General features: G+C 35.5%; 1 protein-coding gene across 1 annotated transcript; it reads right to left on the bottom strand.

Annotated features, from left to right (window-relative positions):
- Positions 1–9,613: 9,613 nt before the first annotated feature.
- Positions 9,614–10,543, bottom strand: LOC124959684 (olfactory receptor 148). Its single transcript, XM_047518032.1, has one exon. The coding sequence runs from the start codon at positions 10,541–10,543 to the stop codon at positions 9,614–9,616; it is 930 nt and encodes a 309-aa protein (XP_047373988.1).
- Positions 10,544–11,683: the final 1,140 nt, after the last annotated feature.

The following is an 11,683-nucleotide window of genomic DNA, read 5'->3' as shown; positions in this document are numbered from 1 at the left end:
GACTGTTCCAGGCTGCCATTAACTTGTTAGTTGGGAGTTCACGGACACCATGATGAGATGCCCAGAGGCAGGGTACAAGGAAAATGCCAGTTAGCAGGCAAGGCAGAGATGAGTCATCACGTCCCTGTTTAAAGAAGTCCCATTAACATGACATCTCCCAACACTGAGGGCTTATTGCCCATGGCAACCCGTGCCATAAATTCAGTATTCTAATGTAAGCAATGGGGGTAAAGGGAGCAGTATTCTAGTCAGGTATCATAAGGTAACCAAGGGGAGCAAATGGGGCAAGGTCTTCAATCAGATCCAACAGGGAGGAGATCACCTCACAGCAAAGGATATAAGACAAGAAATTCTAGACTTCAGTGCTGAGAGTCTCTTTTTCTTGCTCTGCTCACTCTGCTCTACCTTACCAAGGGCTATTTTCAACTTCATCTTCAATAAATTTGTGCTTTTCCTGTTAGGTTTGCATATCTCTCTCAATTCTTTGTTCAGGATACCAAGAACGTGGACCCCAAGTGAACACTGCACTGGTAACAAACTCAACAGCTCTCCTCCTCCACATCTTCATATCATGATGTTCTGCCTCAACTCAGGTCCAGAGCTATGGAGTCTGATGATGAAAGGATGAAATTCTAAAATCTTTATTCCCCACTAAGTTTTTTTTTGGGGGGGGAATATTTTGGTTTTGGTTACAGTGACACAAAGCTGACTAATGCAAAGGTGTTTCCCATAAGGTACCGTTTGACAAATCTGAAAGAAGTATAAGGGTATGCCAGGAATGAACAAATAAATAATCATTCGGGGGATAATGGTAAGCAGGTTTCACGAAAAGGAAGGTTACAGTTGGGCAATGGGGATTTCTATGAATATGTTTCCTCCAGTATAAAATGTAAGGTATTCTTTCATTCTATTTTATTTAATGCTTCTCCACTCATGGAAATCATATAATCACTCAGTAAAATACTTTCTAATAAACAACTAAAATGAGACTTGAGTTGAAGTGATTTGGGACATTGTGTGTCATGGGCCATGGCTTTATGGAGATCAGAGAGAAGACCACAGAAAAACATCTTGGAAAAGAGTGAATGAAACAAGACAGTGAGCAGATGAGTCAGAATGTGAATGATAGTCCATATGAGCATTTGTTAGGTACTTTAGAAACAGAGAAGGTTATGAGGAAGAAACTAATATCTACTACAAATAGAAATGGAACTTCTGCTTAAGTGGAATGTAAGGACTGAGTGGGACATGGAAAGGAGTGGTGAGTATAGTTGGACTAGTGAGGTAATTCAAAAATAATGAAGCATTTTCCTTGAGTAAGGGATGATATTAGGCAGTAGGGCTTTGATGTGGATGAAATGATATCACTCCTTAAAATTCATGTGGATTGGTTTAGACATGAAACACATTGTTTTCTTTTCTTCTTTTCACCTTTACTGAGTGTAATTGATATACAAACAGACAAATGAAATAAAACACCAAATATTTGAAGTTTCTATAGAATTTTATGTTTGGATATATTCATGCAGAGATGATTCCATCACAACTCTTGAAGTAATAAACATATCCATCTCTTCCAAAAGAGTCCTTGTATCCCTTTATTTGATTTGATGCATGTATGAGTGTTCATGTGTGGGTGTGTGGTAAGAACACTTATTCTGAGGTCTAACCTCTTACATCTTCAAGGATTCCATGCTGTGTTCTTAATAGTAGGCACTATATTATACAGCAGATACTAGAATTTATTCATCCTGTATAATTATAATTTTGTATTCATTGAACAATTCCCATTTCCCTTCAACTTCTGGAAATGACTCTTCTACTTTCTGTTTCTATAAGACTGACCATTTTATATACTTCATTATTCATGGAATGATACAGTATCTGTCTTTTTGTGGCAGACTTATTTCCCTTAGCATAGTGTCTTCCAGGTCCACTCATGTTGTCAATGGTAACAGGCTTTCCTTTTCTAAAGCTGAATACTATTCTAAGATACCTATGTACCAAAGTTTCTTTTTATCCACTCATCTATTGCCAATTATTTGGGTTGGTTCCCTAACTTGGCTATGGAGAATAATGCTGCTATGAACACAGAACTGCAGGTCTCCCTTTGAGATCCTGATTTCAATTCCCTTGGATATATGTCCAGCAGTGGTAATGCTGGACCATATGGTCACTTATTTTCATTATCAAGTTCTCTGTGTGACACAGAGAGATAGGTGTTGTGTGAGAAGCAAACACGGGTTAGATGTAAGTTTTGTCATCAAGGTGTATTCTCTCAAAGAGGAAGCAGAAGAGTTTTTGTTTCCCTAGGAGTCTCCAGTCCTGTCTCCACTGTTTCCTCTTCTTCACTGCTTTGGTTTATTTTCTACCAACACTTAATTCTGTTTTGGGATGTGTTAATTAATCGGTATTGAGTCTCTAAAATCAATCTCTTCATAGAACTATGGTAAGAATTGACAAAAGTATATTTTTGAATAATTAAATCTGTGAGGGGATGTGTTTACAGACATACTAACCTATTATTACATGTTTTTGATTCAAAGACCCACTTCTTTTCTATGATATTTCACTCTAAGTGAGAAGACACATGAAGAAGTAGCTCTTTAAGTGATTTAAGGTAAAGCTATGTTCTCTGTTGCCACATTTAAAAAACAACAAACAACAACATAAAAACATATTCTCTTCAATACTTTTTCCATTGTATTCAAGGTTTTAGAAAATTGGAAAAACAAGCATTGAATTATGCATTAAGGACAGTAATAAATCTCATGACTAACAATATAAATCCACTTTTTAGAAAGATGGAAAGGTTATAGCTGGTCATTTAGTTTCATCTCTGCCTAGAGACAGTAGGCTGGCTGGCAGCCTCCTGTTTTGTGCTTCTAAGATTTTTCCTCACATTATTAAATGGGGAGCTTTCTATCAACCCAACTTCAAGGTCCAGTCTCAGCTCTATTATTTCCTTGGAATCAAAATGCTCTATTCCACAAGACCCACAACTCATCTTCCAGGCCTATTGCAAGAAGCAAACTGCAGTGCTATGTCCTGTACTCTCAAGTGACTTAAAACTGAGATTGATTGTTATGTTGTGATGTAATTCTTGGATTCTTAGAGGATGCTAAATGAGTTCATTATTGAGGAAAAGTAACTCTGAGTCTTTGTTAATAACAAACACCATAGATTTTAATTCTCTCAGGGTATATGTTGAAGTCAGGAAAAGAGAATTTAATTCTAAATTAGTCTCAGTATCTATAATTATGCAATAATATCTTTATTTTCACTTCTTTTCTGTTGTTGAACTAAAATCATCCATTTGCAGTCATCTAATTTCTTTGCTCAGAATAAACCCCAGCACATTCATTCAGTGATACCAGATTCACTCTCTGTAGCTCTTGGACCACTTGTTTCCTTGCTATGGATGAAAAGGGAAACTTAGTCACTCTCTGTGTTGCCTATTTTAATTGGGTGGTCACCAACTGGAGCAGACAAGAGTTTGTCTTTCTTGTCAACTTTAGACCACAGGCTGACCTCTACTGTCCTCTACCTACTCAGGAAGTGTGTTCAGAAATAGGGCCATTTTAAGAGGAAAGAAGAGAAGATAGATAATTCATACTGTCATGCAATACATAGTAACATTTTAGCCAACAATGGACCACATATACTATGCTGGTCCCATAAAATTATGACATCTGGTGATGTCATAGCCATCTAAGTTTGTTGAGTACATTTTATGATGTTCACACAAAGAAGAAATTCAAGCAATTACTCTTCCCGTAAAGTACCCGTCATTAAGCAATGTAGGACTGTGCTTTCAGGCTCTTTGGTTCCACTTCTACCAAAAGCTGTGCTCAAGTGTAGGCTGTTCAGTTATCTTTTACTCCCATTTACATGGAGCTTTTACATTTAAATAAACCCATTCTCAGGTACTATATAATTTCAGTGAATTCCTGTGAAGATATTGTGTGACTTATAATTTCTGTTTCATAAATGAAGAAGATAAAGTTCAGTGAAATTATGTTTTCTGTACAACTGGGCTTGGATTTATAATCTGAGGCAGGTATTTTATTAAAAACTCAATTTTTAAATAGATATAGGTCTATTCACCTTGCCTATTTCTTCTTGAGTTGATTTTGGTTATTTATGAAAATTGATCTTCTTTCATATATATTTTCTCAAGTCTAGACCTGCCTTCTGTGGGATCATAATCCTAAAGTCAAATTAGTTTTGTAAGCAACTGCACTGATTTTTGAATTGGTACTATACGTGAATCAACGTGTACATTGGGAACCTATAAACTGACCCTCTGGTTCTGGTATGTAAATGTGTCATAAACGACTTATGACGAGGTCCATGCATATGCAGCATGGAGACAAGTCCAGAAGCTCATATGCAAACTTTATGATGCTGATTCTTTAGACTCTGCATATTAATAGAGTACTACACTTTTATTTATCAATCACAACTTAATGAAGCTCAGAGTCAGGGAAATAAGAAAGAACGGAATCAGTCCAGATATAAAAACCCAGGATGATGTCACTTACATATAAATTCTAAACAACGTCAAATACATACAAACAGGGTAGAAAAGTGGAAAAATGTAGGTCATAGGTACAAATATGTAGTTATACAGGGTGACTGAAACTGCACCATGGTGACCACAGTTAGTAATATTGGATTATACACAGGAAACTTGCCAAGAGAATAATTTCAGGTCCTTTCATCCTATACACTCATACAAAGTAAGTGCGAAGGTATACATGTTAATTTGCTTACCTCTAACAATCATTTACCATGTATATCAAATTATCATGTTGTACCCTTGAAATATAGACAATTAAAAATTCGTGTTGTATGGAATATTTTTAAACAAAAAGGATGAAGTTTTTCTGCAAGCATCAATACAGTGTTGAATCAACATAAGGGTAGATCAAAGAAATAAAATAGAAAACCAATATAGACTATTTACGATTTTAAATACTTTAGAATGTACATATTATGTTTTCATCTCCATTGTTTAAGGTGTGTGTCACTTATCTTTATTCGATTAAGGAGTCTCTTCAGTATATATGGTGGTACATGTGTGGAAACCACAAATACATTCTCTGTTGACAAGCAGCTTCGTGAATAGAATATAATACAATGCATAATGTTATAGTATTTTGATATATTAAATTAGAACACAAAAATTACAGTCTATGTCTTCATATGAGGACCAGGTCTGCCATTGTGCATGGGAGTTTTGACAAGTAAAAAAGGACCTAATTGCATTCTAGAGTGGAACAGTATATACAATGGCACTGAAGATTGATAGTTTCTTTTGCAAAATAACAAGTAACTTGGTGATTTTGGAGTATAATGGCTGATGGGGAAAATAAATAAGGGCATGAAGTTGGGACTCTAAATATAGCAAATTGTAAAAATCATTGTATTTTCTATTTAAAAGTTTATATATTACTCTAGAGTAGTGGATAGATACAGAAGATTTTATGATTTAATTTTATGATATGATTTGATGGTGATCATAACATCATCAGATTATTTTATGTAACAGATAAAACTGATTTTGGAAATATTTAATTTTATTCTACAGACTGATGATATAATGAAAACAGATTTTTATTAGATTATAATAATCACCCTTATTCATTGTAATTAAAAGATACATGTTTGAAAAATGCTTGTAACCTGTCTATAACTATGTAACAAAACTGTTCAATATTTCAGTTGTTTTCAACATTGTTTTCAAATCTTATAAAGAAAATAATAAGAAACATCTTTGTGCATAAATCTTTATGAAGAGATTTTCATCTCTTCCAAATTACCAAGAAGCTTGTAAAACCAATTTTCTCCCCTATTCTGGCCCCTCCAAATATAAACAGCAGAATGATGCCTGAAGACAGGGACAATTGTGCACTTCATGTGTTAGGACTGGAGATGTTTCTCTATCCTCCTAGGAGCTGAGGAACACAGTTTGTAGAACACAGATGCTGTGAGGATTCCCAACTAAAGCAATTTATTGTTGAGGATTACTGACTGAAAGGGCATCACAAATCTATTAGTCATATAAAATAATAAAACCAGAATGAACAAATTGTGCAAAGGATTTCCTACAGAGAAAAGGATATTTCAGAGGAGAAAATCAACTCTTAGCTTGGTGTATCAGGGAAGGCTTTTATGAAGAAATGATGTTCAGCTTATGTCCTGGAAGATGTATTATTTGGATTCATAGATGTAAATGAAATGAATATGCAGAGCAGTAGGAGCAAGAATACCAACACTCACAGTCACCAAAGACTGGGCCTATACATGTGAGAAGGTCACCAAATTCAGGACTTATAAACCAGCAGAACATGTGCAATATAACCAAACATGGCAGTAGTGTAGTTTAACTTAAAAATTCTATATATATCTGTGAGGTCCATTTAATTTATAGCATTATTTGAGCCAGTAGTGTCCTGTTGATGTTATTTCTGGTTGTTGTCTCTTGTTGAGAGAGTTGTGCTGAAATTATCAATTATTATTGTATTGCATGTATCTGGGACTTAATTAAAGAAGAGCTTGCTTTATGTAATTAAGTACGCTGATATTTATGGCATAAATATTTACAATCATTGTATCTTCTTGTTGAGTTTGTCCTTTAACAAATTGTAGTGGTATTTGTCTCCTTTGCTTGAAATCTGCTTTTTTAGATAAGAGAATAAGCCACTCCTCTTTATTTTTCAACTCCATATGTGTGGACTATCTTTTTCCATTCTTTTACTTTCAGTCACTGAATATCTTTGTCCTCAAGATGAGAATCTTGCAAACCACGCATGGTTAGATATTGCTTTTCAATAAATTCTTTCAGTTTTTGGATTGGAGAGTTGAAACCATTTTCATTCACTGTTTCTGTAGAGAGATGTTTATGGTTTCCAATCATTTTGGTTTATTTCATAGATAAATTTCTTCTTATTGTTTATTTGCTTGATTGCCTTTCTGGGGAACTTCATCTATTTGAGAACTCTGGAGTTAATTTTTGAGTTCTTACTTGTGTAGTATATCTTTACTATTTTCTTAATGCAGGATTAGTTGTCATGAATTCTTTCAATTTATCCTTATCTGGAGAATTTTTATTTCTTCTCTGATGTGGAATGAAATCTTTGCTGAATATATCAACCCTGGCTGACAATTATTTTCTTTGGAACTTGACTTATTTCATTTCAAACCTTCCTGACTTTTACAGTTTGAATAAACAAGTTTTAAGTGACTCTAAATTAATCCATCTCTAAATGTGATATTATGTATTTCACATGCAGTTCTTAATGCTCTAACCATATTCTCCATGTTAGTCATTTTGATTTTGATATATATTGGAAAGTTTTTTTGTTTTTTCACCTATTTGGCTTCTATATGCTTTCTTACATGTGGCTATACAACTCATACCTAACATTTGGAAAATTATCTGCTATTATTTCACTGAAGATGTTCTTAAGGCCATTAGAATGTTTTTCTTTTTTTTTTTGCTTTATCTTTACTTTTTTTTTTTTTTTTTTTTTTTTACGTTTACATAGGGTAATGATGTTAGAATGTTTTTCTATGTCTTTGTTATGAGGACTCAAGTTTGGTCTCTTAATGTTGTCTTGAGTTCTTGTATATTCTGATCATGGTGTTTTCTTTATTGTCTGCTAAATATTCCAACTAAAATACACTGTTATCTAGTCCTGATTTTCTTTTTCTACACAATCTAGTCTTTTGGTGATAATTTCGATTGAATTCTTTATTTGATTCATTATGTCTTTCATTTCCAGGAGTTCTGACTGGTTTATTTTCATAATCTCCCTCTTTACTGATTTGTTTATTCATTTTCTTTATTTGCCCTCTTGTTAATTTATTAATTATTTTTTTAGCTCTTTAATACTTTTAATGATCAATTTCTTGAAGTATTTCTCTGAAAATTCTTCCCCTTCCACATCTTTGTTTTCCTTTATTGAGGATTGTAACTTTGGGGAGGAGTCTTTTTGTCTGATACCTCCAATGTCTCTTAGTTTTTCACTGAAGAATTGCTACTTTCATACTGGCTTTTCTTGAGCCATCTGTGTGGTCCCTTTCTCTGATACTGTTGTAGGAGTAGATGTCCAAGTGTATGAACAGAAGTCCTCCTCTAGGAATTTGTACTTGGGACCTAGTCATTGGTTTTTGGAACTTTTGTCTAACATATTCTATGTGCTAAAGAATTTTTGAAGCTTGAGTGGGGTTAGTTAGTGTGGAAGAAGGTTCTCTGTCACTTTTTTGAATTGTGGGTAAAGTTCAGTCACATAGATTCTACCGTGTGAATTTGAGTTACTTCTCAGACATTCTGAGAGAAGTTCTTATATGTATTAGTAGTCCTTTCTCTACCTGAATGAGATGGATGCCTAGGTTGCTGATTTTTGTCTAATTTTTGTTCCTTATATGTTTTTAGAGGCATAAATTTAAGCATATCTATAACTGAATTCTAAATTTAGACTCATAATTTTTAATGAGCCTGTACCTACCTAACAATAATTTATGATGACTTTCTTCATTAAGTTTGTGCTATTCACAAGTACATTTATTGCATAGTGTTCTAGTATTTGAGGGTTTTTTTTTTTGTTGTTTGTTTTATTTTAGTTTTCAGTGATTTATATGAAATGTTACAGAAGTTCTTGGGGTCTCTTAATGATACCTCCCCCCCTGAAAGGTTTTGCTTTGCTAATGCTGGGTCAATACACTAGGAGCAGACATTCTTGATCCAATTAGGGTCTAATAGACTTCAGTCATGGTGATTCTCCTCTACTTCTCAGTGTAGTCCAACAGGGATCTCTCCAAAACCTGAGAGACAGGACACCTCTACTTCATGACCCCATTTGCTGTTTTTCCTTTTATCTCAGTGAAGGAATTCAGGTAATGAGGCATCTAAACTGAGAAACAGGTCATTCAGGGCAATCGTACAGTAAAGGGATTAACACAGAGGTATTAGGGTCAACTGGGTATGAGTGTGAGGTCTGATTTTCTGATTAATTCATAATACTGGGTAGGTTTGTCTGTAATCCTCAAAGCTTTTTTTTAAAGAAAATGTGAATTTATGTGGGTGAGGTAAAAATCAAATAAGATGAGGGATTTGAAAATTTCATCACAGAGCGTAGGATACAGGTCAGATTCTGTAAATGTTAACGATACATTGCAAAATAGAGATACTGAAATGATTGCAGGCAAAAGAGAAAACAAATTAACTGTAAGTCAAACAAGAGTATTTCTGGACAACTGAATTGGCAGAGAGGGTCATTGGAGGGGATTTCTTAGACTGCTCCTACTGAATATTCAATCAGGCAAAATTGACTACCCATCACAGGGACAAGAAATCCATCTCCAGCTGCTTGCCATGGTCTCTGGACTTCTTACCCAGGATAAAGGATTAGAGAATAATATGAGAATAAAGTATGAGATCTCAGCAACTACAGACACTCACCAAGATAGAAAATCATTTTAGGCAAACAAATACATGGCTTCCAGGTGAAGTTTCCTATTATGTATATATTTATTTCAGAGAAGGGCATAGAAGGTTGGTGTTCAGGGACATCAGATTTTTAAAATCCAATACAAACTCCGTAATTCATTCCTGAACAGTAAGAACATTTCGGAACACTCTTTTCAAGGAACTTTTCACTTCTTTGTTCCTTAAAGAGTAGATTAACGAGTTCAGCATGGGTGAGACAATGTTATTTAGTATTTGCACCACGGCCCCAAGCAGAGGGTTGGGTGTGCGCTGCAGGTAGATGATGATGACAGGTCCGTAGGCACAGAGGATGGCAGTGAGGTGGGCACTGCAGGTGGAGAAGGCCTTCCGCCTGCCCTCTGCTGAACGGATCCTCAGAATGGCGATCCCAATGTGAGCGTAGGAGACACAAACGCTGAATAAAAGCACTAAAGCCAGGAGGCCAACATTAATGGAGCCCACTCTCTTCGCCAGAGAGCTGTCCGTACAAGCCAGGGGTAAAATGGCAGGGATGTCACAGAAGAAGTGGTCCACCCGATTGGGGCCACAGTAGGTTAAGTGAAAGGTAAAGGAGGTCAGCGTGGTGGCATGGAGACACCCCACCAAGAAAGCTATCATGACCAAGCCGACACAGAGTCCAGGTTTCATGATGAGCATGTATCTCAGTGGGTGACAGATGGCAACATAGCGATCATAAGCCATGACAGAATAGAGGCATCCTTCCGTGGAACCCAGAAGGTGATAGAAGAAGAGCTGGGCAGCACAGCTCTTATAAGAAATGGCTCGGCTCAGACCAGAAAGATAAATGAGCATCTTGGGACAGGTTACAGAAGGGAATAACATGTCAAAAATAGACAGAAGTCCCAAGAAGAAATACATAGGAGTGTGAAGAGTGGAGGATGAAATGATCGCCGTAAAGATGAGTAAATTTCCAAGCAAGGTGAAGAGGTAGATGAAAGAGAAGATGATCAAGAGCACCGTCTCCAGTCCCTCCGTCTGAGGTATTCCCAGGAGAATGAACTCATTCAGCAAGCTGCGATTTCCCATCTTCCTGGAAGGGGTGTTCTGGGTTTTCACAAAGAACATGAAGACATGAGTGTGGAGGCTGATGTGTGCGGTACTACTGCACACGTTGTCAACAAGTTTCATGTAATCATAAAGTTAATGATGAAAACTTCAGAGTTTTATTCTAAAGACACTCAGGTGCTAGCAAAATGTACCTACCACTTCACATCTTTAAGGCATGCTCCTTCACACCTATGAATACGAAGCAAAAGTGAAACATTAACGAGGTGAAATAAAGGGTGGATTAAGAGAACAAAAATCTCAATATCAAACTGAAGAACACGATTTAATTAATGTTCTTAACACTTCATATAATATGAATGCCCTATAATTGTCTGAACCTGGAAGCTTAATTTTCTGTATTCCTTTTCAGAATATTTTTGGTGTTCAAAGATGTCTGCTGATAGATACCCTAAATATTGAAGAAAGATCAACTTGAGCACCCACATCTGACTAGAACAATGGATTGTCATACAGGGAAAGGAGCACTAGGATTTGAGTAGTCTGAATAGCATCCTAATTAGATAATTAGTTATGCTCCTTAGTTTGAACATTTTGTTTGTTTCTTTCTTTGAACATTTCTTTTTTTTTTTTGTACCAGGGGTTGAACTGAGGGGCTTGTAATCACTGACCCACATCCCAGCCCTTTTTATTTATAATTTGATTCAGGTTCTCACTAAGTTGCTTAGGGACTTACTAAGTTGCTAAGGTGGGCTTCGAACTTGTAATCCCCCTACCTCAAGCCCCTCAATCCCAAGCCACTGAAATTATAGGCATATACCAACGTGCCCAGCTAGTTTGAACATTTTTTTAATATCAAAATAGTTATTTTACTGAAAATAACCTAATAGTAGACTATTCAAATGTTTCCTGGGGACTGAAATTGTTTAGATATTAAATCCAAATATGAGATATTTAGATATTATTAATAGTGTAATTTTTGAAACCTTAGAGTCAGGAAACTAAAATCTTTCAGTACTACAACTTATGGGATTTTTTATGTAAAAAATTGTATTTAAAATAATAATTGTGATAAGAATATTTAACATTAATCAATCTTCTTCACATATTTGTAAATACATTATCCAGTATTGTCAAATACTGCAGAACATGTTCATCACT

The sequence above is a fragment of the Sciurus carolinensis genome, chromosome 11 (assembly GCF_902686445.1).
Source record: "Sciurus carolinensis chromosome 11, mSciCar1.2, whole genome shotgun sequence".
Classification (NCBI taxonomy): domain Eukaryota; kingdom Metazoa; phylum Chordata; class Mammalia; order Rodentia; family Sciuridae; genus Sciurus; species Sciurus carolinensis.
This window is presented reverse-complemented; position numbering and strand designations above follow the sequence as displayed.